This window comes from Genypterus blacodes, unplaced genomic scaffold, assembly GCF_046128005.1.
Source record: "Genypterus blacodes isolate CSIRO-AG114 ecotype Tasmania unplaced genomic scaffold, CSIRO-AGI_Gbla_v1 ptg000118l_1, whole genome shotgun sequence".
NCBI lineage: Eukaryota > Metazoa > Chordata > Actinopteri > Ophidiiformes > Ophidiidae > Genypterus > Genypterus blacodes.
Window position 1 is genome coordinate 416,267 of NW_027466921.1, and position 21,739 is coordinate 438,005.

The 21,739-nt window shown below is 42.9% G+C and overlaps 1 protein-coding gene and 1 long non-coding RNA gene across 2 annotated transcripts in view; both read right to left on the minus strand.

Annotated features, from left to right (window-relative positions):
- Window positions 1–923: 923 nt before the first annotated feature.
- Window positions 924–7,483, minus strand: LOC143009822 (uncharacterized). Its single transcript, XR_012964732.1, has 3 exons — window positions 7,349–7,483; window positions 2,126–2,237; window positions 924–1,126 (listed from the first exon to the last, which is right to left on the minus strand). It is a non-coding gene; the product is annotated as an uncharacterized LOC143009822 (long non-coding RNA).
- A 1,029-nt stretch (window positions 7,484–8,512) lies between these two features.
- LOC143009841 (glycerol-3-phosphate dehydrogenase, mitochondrial-like) overlaps window positions 8,513–21,739 on the minus strand; it is a 92,795-nt gene continuing 79,568 nt past the window's right edge. The window contains exons 6-7 of the mRNA XM_076161937.1: window positions 12,288–12,405; window positions 8,513–8,676 (exon numbers count right to left, since the gene is read on the minus strand). Coding sequence (XP_076018052.1) covers window positions 8,513–8,676; window positions 12,288–12,405 — 282 coding nt within the window. The remainder of the gene's footprint in view (window positions 8,677–12,287; window positions 12,406–21,739) is intronic.

Here is a 21,739-nt window from a genome sequence, read left to right on the forward strand (position 1 = left end):
TAAGGGAAGCGTTATAGAGCACAGTGTTTCCACAGTATTATGTGAAAAGCTAAGTTGTTCTTATGGGGTGTATTCTTCAAAGGTTTACAAATAATCACATTTACACAACATATCTTGGTGAATGTTTTGTATATGGGAGGAAATATGACAGCACTGATGTGCGGTGAGGCCGATGGCTTCATTATGGACGTGATGAGAGCAGTATACTGTGTGTGTGTGTGTGTGCTGTGCTTGTGAACAGCTGGAGCAGTGTTAGTTAACTTGCATGTGCCTGTGAGTCTGAATGTCATGGTTACTGAGCTAAAAGAAGATCATCAGCACAGGGTTTCTATTAAGCTGGAGAAATCTTATACGCCCACTGGTGGTACTCGCATACGGCCACGCTCACACACACACACACACGCACACGCACACACACACACACCCACACACCCTGATCTTCACCTCCAATATTACTTCAGCATTAATGTTTGTGATAATGCCTTTGTTTTTTTGCATTGACTTCACTTTTGCTTATACAGGCTGAGGCTCGTGCCTATGCAATAAAGCTGTGTGTGTATAAACAGAATTAAAAGCAATATGCATGGACTCATATTACACAAGACATGCTGCATATGGAAAATTACAGCTCAGTGTGCATGTTGAGCGCTACCTGGAAGGCTTTAGGATTCAAAATCATAATCAGTATGATTACATGCACTCAGGGCTCTGATTATTTGTCTGTACTGCAATTAATGCAAAAAGAGAGAGAGAGAGAGCGTGCGTGTCATGTGATGGTGTCTTACTCTGAATATGATGTTTACATGCCTGAATAAAGTGACTTACAATCACATAATCTTAGTCTGTTACTTAGAGTAAACTTATTTATTGCCTTACTCAGAGTGTATCCATATATAAAAGAATATGCATATTGAATGTCGGCATGAGGTAAACTTTCACAAACTTAGGTACTTAGGTATTGGCTCTGTGTGAAATATGACATTCACAGACAATATATGTTGGAAGTGATTTGTTTAGATCTCTATGTTTACATGCACAAGGGAGAGAGAAGTGTGACTCAGCTGTTCAGAACGGACCTGTAGCTCAGCTCACAGTCGAGGTCCCACCTGGCTGCAGTGTGCTGCTCCTACAGGGGCACAGGGGGAGGAGGGAGGCAGAGTTAGTACCATACCAGATATAGTAAACACATATTGCAGTGTGCATAACAACCACTAATGCCTGACACACAATTAATTTATGCCAAGCGAATCAGATTATCAAATCATCACAAAAATGACAAAGTAAATAGTTCACTTTGCTTCTCGGAAAGGTGCGACAAGGAATGCAAAGACAGCAATCTGACCAACATCTGGAGAACACTTCAGGTTACTTATTATGGAGAGAATGACAGGAAGGGTGCGGTTTCATCTAAACTCAGCAGAATCAAACTCGATCAAAAGTAGCGCTAGGTAGGGTTCTATTAATAGAGCAAAACAAACAAAACTCCAGACGGGAATAGAAAGATCAAAACAATACCTATTTAGTGCTCACACACAAGCAGTGTGAAAGGCTTTTGTGTGGTGGTTATTGCGATCTCAGTGTAGCAACGGTACAGAGCAAATCTCAGTAATTAACCTATGGTAATGACAAAAGCCAATTTATGGCTCTTAAAGATCAAATGTATCTGGGTTAATGTGAGGTCAGTGTAATGCATGTGTGGGAATAGCACTGCAGAGGCGGCTGGGAGCTGTGCTTTGGGATTACACACAGTCTGAATAGTGCTGTCAGAAACATCCATTCTAAAGACACCATAATGCACCGGCTTATGTCAGGCTGAATATACCCTGACACAACAATGCACAGTCAGTGAGTACATTTGTAAACCACATTATTATCCTGTACATGGTGAGATTCACAAACAAAAACACCCAGAACAAGACTGCCTGAATAGAAGAGTGAGAAGAATAAAAAATAAATAAAAAAGAGATTGAACCAGATTCTAATCTAATGCCAAAGCGGCCACACATCGTCCTTTAAAGAACTCCCATTGACTACAGTCACTACACACACATCTTCCTCCAAAGACTGCTGACATTATCAATACATAATCTGATGACAATATCAATAAACCACTTGCTAAACTCACTTTTGATGTCAAGAAATTCCAGAATGAGCCATTTGTCACCTCTTCTCTGTCACGTGAGCGATACTGACCACTTCATAGGCTCTCTGTACATAGGAGCCAGATGTTGGACCACCTGGACACAGTGACAGACAAAACAGTCATTAGCTATTCAGCCAGACTCCAAACAGAACCCGCTGACAGATCGTAGCTCCTGGGGAGTTACACTGCATTTAAATAGCACCTTTTGATATTAGATCAATACGACGGATTAACAGTCAAGTCACTCATGGGGAGATGCTGAGGGGAGACAGCATGCTTTGACTGTGATACATTATGTGCCAGAACTAAACAAAGAAGTTATTTCAATTCCAATGGTTTTGTTACTTTTTTTCACAAAAGGTCAAGCACTGTCAAAAATATCAGCATACTGACCTTTTTAAACATTCCAGAAACATTGGGATCATAGATTATGCTTTCTTCTCTTCTTCCTTGCTAAAAAAGGGTTAAAACTCATTCACACCAAAGTCACAGGGGGCTGCAACTCTCCGTGCTTGTCATTTGCAGGTCATTGTACAGTTCATTTGAAGTCTAACACAGCACGGATCACTCCGGTGACGTGTGTGTGTGTGTATCGCCAAGAGGACAACCAGACACGGCGGGATGACAGTCGGCTCTGACGGGACTTTTTTTCTCACACACTGGTGTTTCTTTCACTCGCTGCTCCAACGCCAACACTCCATCAGTCTCATTATCAGTGGTTTACTGTTCGTATCATATCTGGACATGTGGTGCAGGACACACTTGTCAGTTGAGTTTACAACTCTTACCTCTGCTAGAAAGTTTTCTGCAGGTATACAGTAGCTGCCTGGCCATTAGCTACTCCAGAGTTGTGGTCTGACATTGATGAAGTAGTTTGGAATAAACATGCTTTAATATGGGAATGACTAATCCTCATCATTAACATCAATTAAATATGCGTAGCTATTAATTAAATGAACAAGGAAAATACAACAGTGGAGTAATCATTCAATTGTGAAATGCCAAAATTACATTTAACGCATTCTTAAGCATAACGAAAATATATAGCTCACCATATACAAACATCATTGACTTACAAAGCTTGACTTCACTATTAAAAAATATAAAAAAATAAGAAACAAAGAAACTCCCAACCAGAATTCAGACCTCAGCATCTGCTCTCCTGATTTGACCCCACTCAGACTTTAAGCTCTTCCCAAATGAGACTAAGGCCTTAGCTGGTGACATCATATGGACCGTGAAGTAAAGGGTTAACGTTCCTCCATCATCTTTAGCAGAAATATCTTGAGTTGGAAAAATATTAACATTACATCACTAGATTATATTGTTCTAATGCCAAGCTCAGAACTTATCAATCAACCCAGATCTCTAATGGGACTAAAACCAACAAATCACTGCGACTTTCATGTTGACTTTGTAGTTTCTGCACACGGACGCCGTCCTTGGTTTGTGACCACGGGACAAAAAGCACTTCAGGCTGACTGAGCCAACAGGGACAGGCATGTTAGCAAACATGCATATGTGGACACCCATGTCTGAGATATGGAGACACACACGTCCTGCAGCAGTGTGTGTGTGTGTGTGTGTGTGTGTGCGTGTGCGTGTGTTTGCAGGCACACACCCCTGAAGTGAATTGTCTGCTCTCTCTAATTCACGACCACAGCAGGAAAACAAACGAGCTCCAGCTGCTGCTCCTCAATAATCCACTTTTGCTTGTATCGTAGTGACATATAAAGGATTAAATATTAATACGCTATTGTGTATCGATTGAAAGAATACCTGTCACTGTAATGGGCCGGTTGATATTTCTGAATAAAACAATGACAAACTCGTTATCAAAGGGCATTTTTTAAACATTTATGACAGTTGAGTAGCTGTGGAGCAGAAGGCCTCACAAGGGCCATAAAAAGCCTGCAGATGAAGATAATGACCATTTATAGTTGTTCAAAGTGAAAATTATACATGATAAACAATGTCTCTTGAGCGGAATTAACCTTGGAAGACCTAGCACGAAGGATCCAATGGTCCAATTGATTATTTTGATGGCTGAAAATGTTGCAGGGATTCAACTGATGCGCCTCCTGAACCTTAACAAGTCGATGCAGTGTGCAGCTCTGCAGACAATAAAGCACATTTAATGGAAATGATTACAGTGAGGGAAGCAGAAGCGCTCTTTTGGATGTGGAGGCCCAAAGAATCTAAGACTGAAAGTATTTCACTGAAAAAGAGTTTTTTCATTGTGGACTTCAGAGGCAGAGCGAGCTACACTGATGTCCTCTTTGTTGGGCTGACTAATGGTTGGGGAATGGAACTGTTGTGTGGTGTGGAAAGATTTCACCACAAGACAGAGAGAGTCCACTTCAGAGTGCAGGAGCTGAACAAAGAGAGCCCAGTCCTTACACATGCCAGGCCAGTCAGTGGCGGCTGGATTATACTCACACTGTGGACAGTGGAGTGAGGATCCGCTGCTCAACGTGCATGTGTCACTGCAGACGCTGGTGTTAGAGTGTGAGAAGACACGGAGAGCCCACTCCCGTAAGGGAAGGACTGGGAGAGACACTGGCTGTCCACTCTGGGGCCAGTGTCACCGCCATACAACGTGACAAACCCCCGTGGTATGACCTTTCTTCACACCCCCATCCCCTCCTTCCACTTGCACAGACAGATGAGTGAAGACCCCCGCACAGGCACTACCACAGGCAAGGACGGAGAGCGTATGGAGTCCGCCAGTCACAGCCTCTCGCCTCACCACTTCACACGTTGCTCCCCCACGCTTCCCTCTTTCCTCTGTTCCCTCTCTCTTGTCTTGTCTGGGCTTCGGGGGCTTCTCCGCTCAGTTTGTGGCTGCAGGACTTTACCAGGGTCTCGCCCAGACATACGCCGCGTGTCACCCTGCCGTCCCCGGCCACACTGCCTGAAGCTGGATGTCGTCTGGGGCCTGAGCCGGAGAAGCACAGTGACACCTCCAAACATCCCACTCTGTCTCTCCAGCTCACACACTTATGGGTTTCTATCCGTCTTTCTCTCCCTCTGTTCCTTGTGCTTGTACTGTCGTTCTCTCTGGACCCGTCTGATGATTTGTCCTGCAAACCTTACAGTAGATCTTACAGTCGCTCCATTTTTTCCCTTTAGCATATAGGGGGCAGAGCTAATATTGAGGAATGCAAAAAAAAAAAATCCTTGAGGACTAATCTTGTGCTGAGTACAGCCATGATAATGATGATGGATTAGAAATACGGCAGTGTATTGGGATTACAGTGCTATTAACTGGCCAGGGGAGGAGGATGAGGAGGCAGACCAGTATCAAGCTAATCAATCAAATAATCGGGACAAGCCCTTGTCTACTAGAAACAATTAGACCACTTCTCCAAAATCAATAGCTTCGCATTCTGTTTAGATGCCCACTGGTCACTCATTCAATAAAGCCTCCCTGGTTTTGATAAGCCCGCCAGTCGGCAAGGGCCATTTGAGGCTCCGAGTGGGAACAAAATACATCAAAGAGGCTCCAGGAAGGCCTCATAAAGATTGCAAATCGAAAACAATATAATTTAATGTGGCAAAGGTTATTTTTCTACTTGTTCATTATCAAATGTCTCATGTGGAAGCATTGCTATAAAGGGGAAAAATCCATTTTGTCTCGAGTGTTTGGGGAAAACAGAGGGGACATGTATTATATCTAAAGGAAAACAAAATAACGATGAAATCAGAGGGGTTCATAAAGTTGCTCTGAGAAATAGTCCTTCTAGTAGAGGTGTCTCCTGCTTCCAGCACGGCTCCCATACATAATTAAAGCAGAAATTTGTATCTGTCTGCACTCTGTGGCCTCCTGATGAATTAATATCTGGTGGAAGTCCTACACAGCCATCAGATTAGCTCATTTATTTCTGTCAGCTGCTTGCTCTATCAGCTATTTGTAAATCAGAGAGGGTGGCTAGGTAGATGGGAGGGTGGTGGGGGGGTTGTTGAGATTGTTGGACGTGTATTTATTATCATAAATGGCTGTTATGAATTAGCTATGATTCAAACATCCAAGCTATAGTGCCTCAAGTGTAAGTTCACAGTGATGACTCATTTTTTTGCCTGGGAAAATGTTATGTTGACACTGTTGTGTTATGTATACCATAGCATCACGGCCTTCCCATACATTTAACAACATCCTGTATGGAACATGGCAGCTTTACATGGAAGGTTGTGAAAAAAATTGAGAACAATATTGAGATTTAATTTGTGCTTATTGGTTTTTGCAATATTTGGTGTGCATGTGTTCATTTGCTGGATTGGAATGGTTGGGTAGTCAGCAGGGATGGGGCGCTGTGTTGGGGTGTGTCTGGTGTTCCGGTGATTGGGCATCCTGTCCCAGGACCGTAAGATGATGACGTGAGCGTTGGTGGTTCAGGAGCTCTGTATTGTTGGGACTGGAAGTGTGTGTGCGTGTGTCTGTATTTGTGTGTGTGTTTTGTTCTTATGTGCACGCGCCTGTGTGCGTGTGTGTGCGCACGCGAGGGAGACTGGGTAGGGAGGGGAACAAACAAGAAGACTGCATTAACCTTTGGTCTGCTGGGGAGGGGAGGGCACGAACGGGCCGGCTGGTTGAAGGGACACCCCATAATCAGGCTCCTGTCAGAGCTGTTTCCGAGAGATTAATTCAGCTGGTTTCAATTCCAGCCACTGCTCCCCAAGCTTCAACACAGAGTGCACACATTGTCCTGTTTAAAACACATGCACGTGGCACCGACTCAATTTAACACAGGAATAGTGGAGGGGGAGAGGCTGGGTCATGGGAGTAGCTTTCTTCCATTGCAAACACAAATAACATGCATCAACAGGAAAGCACAAATCCCAGACCTGGTAGAGGGAGAGATGGATTCAACCTAAGAGTCTATGTACACTTCCATAGAAATCTGCATATGCCATTAATTAAAATCCACATCTCCAGTTTTCTTGATGCATTTGATCGTCCCTAATTTCTCCCCCAAATTATTTGGAACACGACTTCCATGAAATTACACCCAAACCCTAAAGCCCTGCTCGGAGCCACACGGAGCGGCAGAGACAGCAGGAGCTGCCAGACAGTGCCAGGTTGTTGTGGCCAGAGTCTGAGGAGTCTCTGCTGGAGCTAGCTAATGAACTGATGAGACGGTGGTGCTAAGGAGCATGTGATACAGGGGGACAGTGACAGAGACGTAGGGGCCCACCGTTAGTTACCTGTAATAGCCTGGGATGACGATGTGCACCCCAGCACTGAGCTGACAGATGTCGGGGTTCTTCTGATCATCCATTTTCCGCAGCGCGTCTGTAAAAGGTCCCGTGGCATTGATAACACATTTGGCTCTGACATCAAATTCCTGCCCTATGAAAGAAAACAGCATCAATCACCAGGGGCTATTCATCTGTGGCTGGTGACAAGCCGGATTATTAATTTATCAGCGAACGCCCCCCTCTCTCCGTAATAGAGTGGCTCGAGTGTGTCCATGGGAGACTTCCCAGGATTGTAATTAATAGGAAACAGACATACCTAATTTCCCTCTTGCCTCTTTGTGTCACAGAGTAGCTCGGTGGCAGTGACTGAGGGAGTCTTTTGAAAGTGTGGAAAGGAAATGTTTGTTAATGCGATGCTTGATGTTGACGAGCAATATAATGGGCCGAATATCAAAAGATACCATAGGATAGCATATGATGTGTTATGACAACAAGATGAACGACAGACTACCCTTTCTAATTTGACACGTGGCGCCGCTGCCGCTAAAGCAGCGCGACGAGGTTTTGGAGCAGACAGGTTCTATGAATTTACCATTGTAAGCCTAAACTTCACAAATTTGCAAGAAAGGAGGAGAAATTTTGAGAAAAGATGGGAGAAAAAAAAAAAGAAGTGATGACAAAACTGTTATTATCCTTTCAGTCTAAGCCCTCTCTATGTGGGGCCTCCCTCTCACATTGTGAAAAGTGAGACATGTCCTCTGAGAGCACACTTCCATCTTTTAAAACATCAGGGGGTGGTCATGTGTTGAGATCCTCAAATCTTGGTTATTCATGAAATGTTTCAGAATACCATCTTTGTTCCTTAACTGCTTTATTCTTCCAAAGCCAGGCCTATGCATGACATTTAAAAGGTAAGTAAGGCCATTTGGAGTACGCTAATTCCGTCTTATGTTCCTCCCTACCAGATCTGAAGGAGCCCACTACACCATAAAATGCTTATAAAATATTAAAAGCCCCTGCATTAGATGTGCTTTGACTATGTGCAAACTAGCAGTGAATAAGAGGCGCTGGGAGGGCCCCTGCTGTGAGGGTTAGAGAGAGAGGGCAGAAAAGGGAGGCAGGAAGGGAGGCAGGAAGGGAGGCAGAGGCTTTTGTTGGATTTACCTGTGATCACGTCCCCGCAGTGCTTCTCCGCAGACCCTCTCCCTCTTCCCCCGTCTGAGACTCTGCCCTCTTCCGTAGGTGCACCACTTCAGTGTAATTGGCTATGGCAGCCCCATACCTGGCAGCAGTGAGGGCGATGGCAAGGTTCATTCGAGCATCGTTGTGTTGTCCTGCAGCGGGGGGACGGGACCAGAGCAGGGGGGATGTGAGTCACCCCGAGCCTGTGACTGGTGGTATGGAAGTGTGTCGGAACCGATATGTCACATCTGTCCCTGTCACTTCGCATCAGGGCGATGGCTGCTCCGGCCACACAGCCACAGCACACTTAAAGCCACAGTGGCCCTTTGGCCTGAGAGCGGGGCCAGACCAGCCCTCCCCTCCCTGCTTCACCCTCCCACTACCTCCTCCTTCACTGGAAATGGAGATGTATTGGGGGGGCGGGGTTTGGGGGGAGAGTGGGGGGGTGGGTTCAAAGGTAAGAATTCACAAACCTGTTCTCTTGTCGAGTGTGCCTTGACATTATTACATCACTCACAATGTGCCATCACCGAGCTTCTATGCATTTCATTCCATTCTTTTCTTATTAGTGCAATTAGGTTTTAGAGAGCTCACTTTTCACACATTTTTAAATACCGACAAAGGATAAAAACAACGTGGCATGAATCTGTACCGTGCTACCTTTAAAGAGGAAAGAACAGGTGACTGAAAACAATCACTCCTTTCCTGTTAATCACATCCTTTAATCTATCAGGGTGAAGGCAAACCTCTCCTGACAGCAACTGATCTGCTTGTAAAACTGGAGATCCCTCGGCAGAATCCTTTTAATGAACAGAAGAATCTAGTATCAAGATTTATGGATTAATCCCTCTTCAGCTTTAAAATACCAGGGATCTATATTCAGAGTCACAAGGTCACAAGTTTTGTAATTTAAATGAAAGGGTCTAAAAGGTGACAAATGAACAAAGCCCAGTTTCATTAGGAAGTGATTCTTATGTACATCTTTGAAGATTTATTGCTGGACAATCCCTTGGTTCAAAAGTGAGGAGAGAATAGAGATGATTAATCACTTTTAATGTTGGTGTCTCGGGTGACTTTCTTTCTATTTGTTATTGCCAAGGAAGTTCAAGTCTCATTGTTGGCCGGGGAAAATGTTGCTACTTTGCAGGAATGAGCAGGGTCCTTTGTGCCCTGATTTATTTTACGTTTGAGCGACTTGAGGCTAGCTAGCTGCTGGGCTGAGCTTAATGCTACAGCACGCTGGAAGCCATTCCACCACTATGGGAAATAAATAATTAAGTTGAAAGTAAAAAGTACAAAAAAAAAAAAAAAAGCACGGAAACAACAGATTTAAAGGCCACATTTTAGAATGAATTACATACAAGACTATGCACCCTGCCATGATGTATTAGAAACTCTGTGGAATCCACTGCTTCATCTCTGTGGGGTGAATGTGACCATTATAGTATGTATTTAGCAAACCTATGCCACCGGTGCTGTGTGTGCGCGCATACGTAGACACACACACACACAGACAGCCAATGGTAAAGACGCCCTAAACACCAGTAGGCATTTTGTGTGATCCCTGGTGATTGCTGAGCCTCCTAATGACCTTTGACCCCATGATTCACAGTTCTCTGTTGTGAGCCTGTCACAGATTGGCACCGGACAAAGAACAGGAACATTAATACAACATTAAATGTCAGGAATTTAAGGATTAGTCAGATACGTGGCGGCAGGATTTATGAATGAACAGCATAGTATGGCTGTAATAATAACCTGACATACTGATGAAGATAACAATAATGATGATGATAATTATCATGTGCAATTAAAAGGCAAAATGGCGAATGACAGAGCAGCGCTAAATGAGCATCACAGCTCCCTGGAGGACAGAAGCCCCCCCCACTCCACCCCCACACACACACACAGCCCCTACCTCCGCTCGGCTCGGCTCACACCAGCGCTCGTTTCAGCCTCCTGGAGGTACGAAACTCAGTGGAGTGAGAGGAACTCTTCGGCTGGACAAAATGCTGCAAAATGACAGGGACAATAATGACAATGAATTTCATGTCTCCCAGTCATAGAGCCAGAGATGCTTGGCTGGGCTGACTTGTCCAATTAAATTGTTACAGGTACAGCGGGAGATGGAGTTATTATCCCAGATGCTTTTGTCAATTACTCCTCTGGCAAAAAGGAGAAGGGCACGGCTGAACGGTGTATCAACACATAAGAGGGATATTTCCTTAAAAGATTTAAAATACAGCACATAGAATTATTTACCATATTATTTGTATCACTGTGTGCAGTTTCCATATAAAACTACACAATATTCATAAGATGTTTGCTGCTTTTCGAGTTGAGTTGGGTTCTTTAGATCCTTCATGAAGATATTTGTCTAAACACGTGCTTGAAATCTGACAATCTGCTGTCATTTCTTCCTCAACCGTGTTTACAGAGGCTACGCTTTCTTGGGCTAAAGCATGTCCACATTTTGGAACTACTGACCATGATGGCTTGGAAAATCCTGAGGAGATGAAGCAGCGAGCGAGCGAGCGGGCAGTCAAAGCCCCATCCCAAGTACAGAAGGTCAACAGAGAAAATGTCACTGCCATAATGTACCCAGCTGCATATGGGAAAAGGGGTGGAAAAGACAGCTGGAGGAAATATTAAGAATATGTAACCTGCCTGATGTTTTCGCTTTTAAATTTGTTCGTCCCTTTGAAAATATTTGGAAGAAAATATTTTGGAATTTTTTTAATTATTGTAAAATGTTATTGCTGTTATTACAAAGCTGAAGGGAAATAAACATCTCATGTATTCGACCCCCCTCTCCTACTTACTTCTGCTAAATGAATAAGCTTGACAGATCACTGCTCAGATAGCAGCCGTGCTCCCTCACAAGTATGTTGCCTCTCTGCAGTGCATGGGAATCCACATGTCCTCAAATGCTAAATGAAGTCTGACAGATAGCCTAGAGAAACAAAGTTGGGAGTTTGCAGCTAAAAGGGAGACCTTAAGTGAACAGGACATGCTATGTACACCCTGGCTAACAATCAACATATGCTTTGTTTTGCTGATGCCAACATGAGGCACGGATAGCCTGGAGAAAGATGGGTCCTGGGACCGGTTGGAACGCGATGCCTACTGGCTATTTCCCGTTTTAAAAATGTTGTTTCTGATTTGTTTACGCTCACATACACAGCAATTACACAGCCGCAGCAGAGACGTTACACTGAGGCGATAGTTTAGGATTTACCATTAGAGATGAGCAATAATAAAACACACATTTTGGTGTTTGGTATGTATTTCCTTCTGTTTTATTTTTTATAATGCTATAATTATTTAAAATGTGCTTTTAATTTCAACTGGTTTGTCGTCATTTGCTGGGTTTGTTACTGCTTGATACACAGAGAACTCGAAATGCAATAAATAGCATAGAGCTCCTTTACGTTTGGTAATAAATGTCTTATTGCTGAAGATCTACAAGGCTGTTGTTCTAATAATCAGGTAATTAAAACGACTCTTCACACTCATTCATTTAAGACCAAGGAAACAGGTTTTGCAATCATATAAAAGCACTAACAAGGCAGGATTAGGTTTCCTCAATTTGCAGTTAGATTGCTGCTGCCAGAATAAAGAGGGCGTCTCCAGCTGTGATAAGTGCTATCATTCTTAACACTACACAAAGTGTTTCATACACTTTCATGCTGCATGGTAATGTACAGTACACACCATCCAATACAGGTATGCTGCTCAAAGATGGATGTGATGATTGGCCTACCGTCATCATAAATAATAGCTCCCACCAGCTTGTATTGCTTGAGCATCTTTGGGCTCTGGGCTCCTGCCACCTGGACATACATCTTGATCCCGGCCCCACAATAGCAGCTGTCACCGCCCTGCAATAATGGCAGAAAAAAGACCTCATCAGTGGTGTTGCGGAAGACATGTTACCACGGAGTCATCAGAGAATCTTTCCTTATTGCCTTCACCAGAGAGGTTGTGTGTGGATTTTTTGTTACTGGAAAAAGTTACTCAACCGATTTTAATGAAACTTGGTGGAAGTGAGGGGCATGACCCAGTAAAGACCCTAATACATTTTGGAGCTAATCTGGATTCAGGAATTAAAAAAAGGGGTATTTTCAATGTTTTGTCAATTTCTATCCAGACAATCAATGACTGCAATTTGGGATCAAGAAATACTTTTTCTTACATTTTTCTTAAACATTTACGGATTTGTGGGTGTCGCAAATTCAGGGTCCTGCTCCTGCCCTTGGGTTGTGTGGGATTGTTTGGTATTTCTCTTCTCTCCATATTTAATACAGCAATGGTCTGGAACATACAACCCCTCTTTCCTTATTTTTGTTTTCTTTTTACATCAATATGTCCACATTTACTCATTCTCTTCACAGTCAATCATAGCTAACACATTGAATAGCTTAGTGCAAAGTAAAAAAGGGAAGTGTAAGATTGGAACAGCCCAATCAAAAGATCTTGCATATTTGCCTATCTTCAGCATCTTAAGGCAGTTATCACATTTTTACAGGGGACACATTTGACTATACAAATCAAGGGAGATTAAGGAAGTCTTGGATGGGACAACTGTTTCATTCAAAGTTTAGTGCTAAAGCAAGAGGCACAGACATTTTAATTCACACACGGATGGATCAAGTTCCAAAACAAACAGCTGTGTCTGGTCATGCTCCCCTTATACTCGATCTCACCTTTGCACTTCATCATAATACCCGCCTCCCTTAGAAGCTAAACTCAGCTCTTTTAAGAGATGAGTCATTTTGTAATGTGGTATCCAGGGCTTTTCATAACTTTCTTGAAACAAATAAGATTCTACATCCCCATCTCTACTCTACTACTTCTACTCTTGGAAACACTTAAGGCCATCATAAGAGGGGGAATTGCATTGCTCATTGCTGAATACGGTTAGAAGACAGAAACAGGAACGGCTCACAAACTCTATTATTGAGTTAGACAATTCAACATTTCCATCCCCCGAGTTATAAAAGGAAAGGTTGGGGCTACAGGCCCAATATCACCTACTCTCCATAATCAAGACTGAGCAATTACAACTACGCTCTCATGGGTTTGTGTATGAACATGAAGAAAAAGCTGCCAGACTCTTGTGCACCATCATAAATGCAAAACTGCATTCCAACAAATTTCCTCAAATCAGAAACCATCCCGCAATCTGACTACAATCCCACCCGAAATTAATGAGACCTTTAAGTCGTTTTACTCAGATTTATACTCCTCAGAATTCCCTGTGGACAACTCGGATATGCTAGAATTCTTTAATAGCTTTGAAGCTCCCACAATAGGCTGTGCTCAGAAAGAGGAAGTGGATCAACCACTTCAGTTGAAAGAGATAGTTGATTCAATGAAGTCTATTCAGCATGGCAAGGCATCTGATCTAGATGGTTATCTGGTCAAATTTTACAAGACATTCTCAATTAAGTAGGGTCCTTATTCCTTGAAATCTGGAAGGACTCCCTGGACCAGGCGGCATTGCCACAAACACTGTTACTCTCCTACTGAAGCCAGGTAACGACACAGCCGCATGAAGATCCTACTGCCCAATTTCGCTGACAAATGCCAATTATAAAATCTTAGCCAAGGTCATCCTGCTTGGGGCCTCTTATGGCTGATATTGTTTCACCTGATTAAAGGAATCACAACTCTTTTTTAAATATTCTGTTCCACTGGTCTACTTTAAGGATTTGGGCGCAGTTTAGGATGAATTTGAATTGAATACGATGCCACGATGCTTCTGCAGACCTAACTCATATGTATTGGTCCTGTCTCTTCTGGGTGGCCAACTGGGCGACAATTTGAAGACACTCTCTGAGGCAATGGATATAGATTTGAAAGCCAACTTTGCATGTTGAACATAGGGCATGGACTGTGGGTAAAGTGGCGAAGTAGTGTGTAGCAAGACCTATGGACAGGGTGGGGGAGATAAAAATGTGGAGAGAAAAAAGAAGTTAATTGTTTTGTATTAATCACTACTCTTGTTCAATCAACACATTTTCAAGGAAATGTAATATTGGGTAATAATGTAGTATTAGAACAAGATCAATTTTGTCTATCCTTATTCAGCCTCAGCAGAGGTGTGTATTCCATTGAGTGTCTTTGTAGTTCTTTGTAATACAGTCTCAGATGAATTCTTGCTTGCTTAACACTGCTTTCATGATATTTCCTTGGATTTCGTGACAGGCCTGTACAGGGTGTACTGAACTGTGGTGTGACTGATGTTGTTTGGGTCAGATATGGCTTCGTGCGAGTGAAGGAGGGGGTCTGTGATGGTGACAGGCAGTATGATAAGTTAAGACGCTGCCGCAGCCCAGCAGTGAGAGAAAAATCAGAAAATCTCCTTTCCCCCTCTCAGTAATGAGCCACACCTGTACACTGCTTTAAATACCAGAGAGAAGCTTTAAATGTCAGGTGCAATTAAAGCTTATGATTCAAGGCTGCACCAATCAAATCAAGGCCCCTGAGTTCACCCAAGTCTTGGAAAGCTGTGGTGAGGTGGTGCAGAGATGCCATGGACCACTCTTCTTTTACCCTCCACTTCAATGGGCCTCTCAGTGCAAAGGTGACTGTAAAGTTTACTGCCAGTCTGCTCAACTTCTCCATCTTCTAAACTCCACGTCTTCACCAAAGGGGAAGGTTTACGGCTTTTCCAGGTATATGGGGTGAAAAATGATCAGGGAGATGGGGAATGATGAAAGAATATTGGTCTTACTGGTACACTGAAGCTTATGGACCTGGGCGCTATAAGATGGGGGTACTTCTCTCTACATCGTAACCACTCGCAGAACGCAAGGTTCTAAAATGTTCTCCAGTGTCACAGTGTGATACTAAGAACCACAACGACTTCTAATTAACACAAAAAAATTAAAATAATTACCATTATGTACATAATATCTGTAATTATTATTTTATTCAGCGTGTGATAGAGTGTGATGATAACATTACAAGTATACAACAAGGGACAATTAAATTCAAGGAAGAAGTAAAACCACTACCAATAGAACAGGTGTTACAAATATAACAGTGCAACATGGTGTGAGAGGGCAAACGCTGAGGCAAGTAGAGGTAAACAACTGAGTTTTCGGTCTAATTTTGAACAGTAAGGCGGCAGAGTTGGGGTGGAGGAGTATGGGAGCTAAAAGCCTGTGCACCAAAACAGAGAGGCGGGCTGAGGGAGGTGTGCAGTAATTCAGACGTAGACAATCGTCTTGTTCTAGGAGGAATGTTTTTTTGTTGGAGATCACTGAGGTAAGGGGTGTGAACCATGAAGTGCTTTGAAAGTAAGTAGGACAAATTTGAAGGCATTTGTTTGTTTTATTGTGAACCAGTGAAGGTCACAGAGGATTGGGGTAGATGTGTTCCAGTGATAATGCAAGCTGTAGAGTTTGGAACCTGAATGTATTCATTAGTATGGTGGGTAATCCAGCAGCATTGCAACAGACCTGTCGGGAGATGGCGATGATGTGGACGAGGGTTTCTGAGGGGCGGCATCTTGAGATATTGCAGAGGTGACAGTAAGCTGTGTGGCTCAGGTTTTTTATGTGGGGTTCTATAGTCAGGTTGCCTTGGATTTTAACATGGGTTGATACAGGGATCTGGGCGCCATTGACAGAGATGTGGAGATTCTGTGACTTGGTAATGGTGATGGCAGTGGAGGGCAGAAGATAGCAGGTTTGGTGGATATTTAAGTTGGTTGGGTGTCATCAGCATATCAGTGGAATGGGATGCTGTGATATCTCATGATACCGCTGAGGGGAAGAAGGTGGATGAGAAGAGGAGGGGACCCAGTGCTAACTCCTGAGGAACACCATGGGTGATAGGAGCAAGTGAGGGGTGAATGTGATGAACTGCTTTCTACGACAGAGATGTAAGATGAATATTTCTTTCCTGAACCTTTGAAGATAACGGAGACCATCTCACACTAGACACTGGAAAAGACATTCATCAAATCACTACAAAGTTCAACATGTGTGAAACCTTGTCACAAGTGTCACTAGAAACCACTGACACCTCAGTTACACCCTGTAGCACAAGGAACACACTGCTTCCTGTGCTTTTGGGTGGGAAGAATTGTGGAGGCAGGTCTGGGGTGCAGCAGATATTTTCCCACACACTCCACAACCTGACTGCTGATTTAATTTCTTTCTTTATATCTTTAAGATCTGCTCCGAGTAACAAATGAAACTGAATCTGTGCATATACTTGGAATGACAGCAACGACCTATTACAGTTTACCAGTCACGCTAATATTCTGATAAAGGATTTGACTTCTTCCCCGTGCTTCTTCTCTTGATTAGATGAGGCTGATAGACTTGAATGACACCATAAGTCTGAATTTCTTAGCCCCAAACTCTATTGCCTCAGTTTGCCCTCTGTGTTATCACAGACATGTAGCATAGCCCACATTTTACTCCTGAGCTGCTGACTAGGCAGTTGCGTTTCTTGCAATCACACTAATTGGTCTTTCTGCTGCTCACCTCCAGGACCCTCGTATGTTCATACAGATCGCAAAATAAGGCTCCCAAAGAAAACACAAGCTGAGAATAATGAGATTCCTCAAATACTGTGAAATGTAACAGAAATATTTGACATTTCAGCTTGAACCTGGGTGACTTGTCTTCTACGATTCACAGATAAAGGAGGATCTCTACCCATTGCTGTGAAATAATTTAATCTATTAATTCAAAATACGATAACAACAGAGATACTCTGCCAAGTTGCAAGAATTCTTAAAACAACTTGAGAAAATTCCAGGCAGGCAGTCATTCAAGGCAAACATGTCAGGGCTTCCCATGAATGAAAAATGAACATGGGAGGGTAAATAAAGCAATATGACCAGAGGGACCAGGAATTCTGCGGATAAGTGTCAGCTGCGGAGAAAAAATGAAGCATTTACCTGTTCGTAATCTAATTTCATGATGGCTTTCTGTAGATATCGGACTCCTCTGTGAATGCGCTCGGTGCTCCGGCTGCTGGTGCCTGATGAGAAATCGCCTCCCTGCACAGGGACAGTTTTGAGATTTGACAATGGGAGGCAAGGAAACACATCAACATTTGGCTACTTATTGTACCAAATATTTAGAAAGGGATCAGATGCTACTCACATATGCACAACCTTCCACTGTAATATTCATGACCAGAACAATATTGTGAGGCCATACATATTCCATTGGTTAAGAACAACAATCATTTCTACCAGTATGACAGCAAGAGTCACAACAAAAAGAAGCCACATGTTTGGAAAACAGGGAATGAATCAAAACTTTGAAAATAAATCAGTTTTCTTCCATCCAATCTTGTAAACTGCACAACATCAATCTATTTGAGTGAAATTATTTGACTTTCATAACAATTTTAAGACCGAAATTGCTCTCTGCTTTGCCTATTAGAAGCCTCTTTGCGGTCCCTGATGGTCTGTAAATCCCAATTTTGAAAAGAAGAAAGAAAGAATGACTGAGGATTAGAAGACGGGGCTGTAAAACCCCCTCTACACCACCATTAGACAACAAGAGTACATACAGTAAAGGGGCAAAACAAATTGAAGAAGCCTCCAACCAGCAGCATACATAATTGATTTTGTATGTAATGGTAACCACTAGAGGACACTTCCCCTTGTTGGAGACGAACAAAAGAATCATCTTTAAATTTTGGGGGTGATTGGAGTGGAGCCTGTAGACTTGTTAAGGGGAGAAATCCTCCCAGTCTAACCATTGTGCAGCTCCAGACTTACAGATGGAGCCCCAGAGAGACGGCATGGATGCAGCATCCTCACAATGACAAGGAGGTTATGCAACATCAGGATGGAGAATGCCCATTTGAGGTTGTGAGTAGGGGCTGAAGAAGAATGTGCTGTGAAAATTCCTCTCAAAATGCAGCTCCCAAAAATGATGGCGCTTGTGCTATAAATAAAAGATGTGATTTACACCCGACAAACTGCCTCGTTTAGCAACTTAAACACTCATATTATGAATAACGCTTGAGTAATCCTGCTATCTAAGAAAAAAACAAAACAACAGACCAACAAAGCAAGTGGAGCACACATCACAGGGGAGTGGCAGGAGCTTGAGACGGAGAAACAAGCTTGTTCTGTCATCTCTATAGAAACTGGTAAAGGGTATGCGGTGTATATACTGTAGGTGTGAGGCTAAGGCCCAGAAACAGCCAGCGGACTCAAAAAGAGCAACTTGCAGCTGGGATGAGCTCTACACATTGTCTTCTGTCAAACCTGGACAAAAGTATCTCAATGTGAATGGATGTCTGCAGGTTTAAAGTGAACCAGGTCGTTCCTCCTTCAACCAATGAACCCATCAAACTCGTCCAGTCTGGATAAGGAGCTCATCCATGGAGACCATTTCTACCTGTTCAGCCACCTCTACATGCGACACTCCAGCCTATAGCATCCACGCAAAAGAAAACCAGTCATCCATTTTATTGTCACATGACTCCGGGGGACAGTACACATTAATAAATGTGTTTCATTATTTTGCATATGTCTTTATATTTCCCATGATGGATTTAGGAAAAAAGAAGCCATGTATTTTCTGTGACAAAGCCGTCAGACACCATCATGCAATAAAAAACAATACATCACTCGCTTATTTATATTCCAGTCCCAATAACATTTCAAAAATATTGTCTATCTAAATTAATCACAGAATCTGCATGTGGCAGGCAGACTAAAGATAATAGGATAATATGACAAATAGTACGACTTGTACTGGAGATGGTGGCAGATAATCTAAAATTAACAAAACACAAAAACAACAGATGATGTGCATTCGCAAGTTCACTGTAACTGTTAGTGTCATACACACACTGCAGTTAATTTACAGTATTATAATTGGTACCAAATGGTATAAAGCAGAGGGATATGAACAGGGTGCAGTGTGACTGAAATAAGCCCCCATGTTGCTTTTCTTATAGGGACAGTTTTGGAAATGGTGTCAAAATATACTGTTAACCATATCTACTGTGATACTGCTTGTACGCAGATGACGAAAATTCTTGAAAAGGACCAAAACAAACCATTCAACAAACTATCCAGAGGCGCAACATTATCTTAATTACAGAAACACATGAACCATTCTCCAGCAGCACACTTTCTCCTCTTTCCTACCACTTGAGTAAAGCTCTCAAATAAAACAAACAAGCCTTCTCTAGCAAAGACAGCAGTTCCCATTACTGCCCTGCAGAATCCCACGCATCCCCCTTCAATGAGCACAAGCAGCTCAGCTAGTTATCAACATGAAGAAAGAGCCAAAGAACACAGTGTAAGAAATCCATAACTGAAACAAACTGCATGCAGCATCTCTGCTAAGGCAACACAACTGCATCCTTTCTAAGCCTCCTTAAGTTTCGATTTTATCAGAGAAACACAACTGCTATAGCGCTGACTTGTAGCGCCTCAGCTGTTCTGGAACCATTTCCCCCTCTTAACACTGCAACTTGAACTGTGAAACACACGAAAACGGAGCCACAAGGAGGAAAAATCCTCCCATCCAGCTGCTTAAAGGAGAATCCATGCAGCTTAGGCAAAGCTTTAGCCAATTCCCTCATCGTCTACTTTGGAACGCTTTAGTGGGACCGAAATGGATTCCCAGCAAATTCCGACACAAACACAAATCTGCCACAGTGTGCCCACTATCAGGCTGTACACACTGCTTACGCTACTCACACCTCGGGTAACCTGCATAAAGGACAGAGTGAATGGTGTGTTAGTACAGAGCATATTACACATCTAGATAAAATGATCAGATCATCTCGAAGCAGTAAGATTTTTTTTTGTCAGAGTCAAATATAATCAATACATTGTAACAGTGATCTTTTAAAAGCTGACCTTGCCCAATAGCCAGTGGCAATGACATGGTATATAGATGTCCTTAAGATCTACATACATAACAATTACAAAGAGATTCAGCTTAACCTATTTGGAGTCATCTCACCCTTTTATAATTCAGATAGATTATTAATCAAAGAGATTGACAAAGAAACTAATGGTTTGTCTGATTTTCACTTAAGTACAATCCAGCCAGCAATTGATTGTGGCACCGAGGACACCTGCAGCTTCAGAATACATTTCCACTTTGAGGGGGAAAGAAAAAAACAGCACCGTGAGGAAATATTGCCCCACTACATGAATATGCAGGGACTTGATGCCAGCAGTGTCATTACTAATGTTGCTGCCAATTACAGAGCATGTCATGACACTGTGATTCATGAATATTCATCGTTGACTGATATAGACAGCAGCACTATGCAGGGGCCTCTATCCCCATTTTACTGTCTCATTGTGAATGGTGAACAGGTACCTCCATCATGCCATGGAGGCGCCTTCCAGCTGCAAGACAAGCTGTTCCATAAGGCATTGCTAGTTAACAGTGTGTTATATAAAGGTGTATAAAAGTGATGAAGTGCTCCCTGGCTCTAAAGAGCAGGCATTAAAGCATATTAAGTAGACATTTAAGCTTGTAAAGTGGGATTCTAGAAATGGAAAGAAGACACTGGGCAAAGGGATGCCTTCAGGGATGGGCTGTTCAATTCTCAGAAAGTTTGATACCCGCTAGTGCTTAGAAATGAAATGAGGTTTGTGGGACCGACCGGCAGATTTTGCAAATTAAGTAAAGTGGAACAACCCCCACCCCGCCTCCCCACGCCTCCCCCTATGCCGAGATTCTTTCAGCCATAAGGAAATTACACAGTTCAAAGTAATGACAAAGGGTGACTAAGGAATTGTTACATCTAGTTTTGAAACACTGCTATATAAATTACTTGCACAGGCCAAGATCATATACAGTATGATCCACCCAGAGCTGTGCACAATTATAATATGCACCAACTGGATCAGCTGCAGATATACTGTATCTTATAGTCCGATCTGCTTATTTTCTAATGTCAAATCACTTTGTATCCATCTTACATGTTAGGGTAGGGATCACGTGATGCTGACGGTGGAAACTGAATGTCAACTTGGAAACTGGAGACGAGTAACAACCTGCTAAAATGAACCGGATCCCAAGGTGACCAAAGCCTAGGTAAGTACCGTCACATCTGGGACATGTCCAATTTGCTACCAAGCATGCAGAGGGCAAAGCCAGTAAGATCTATAAATGGAAGCATCCTATCCAGGGAGTGGAGTGTGTTGACAGACCAGTTCACCTGCTTTGCTGGCGTGGACCCCAAAGCAACAGA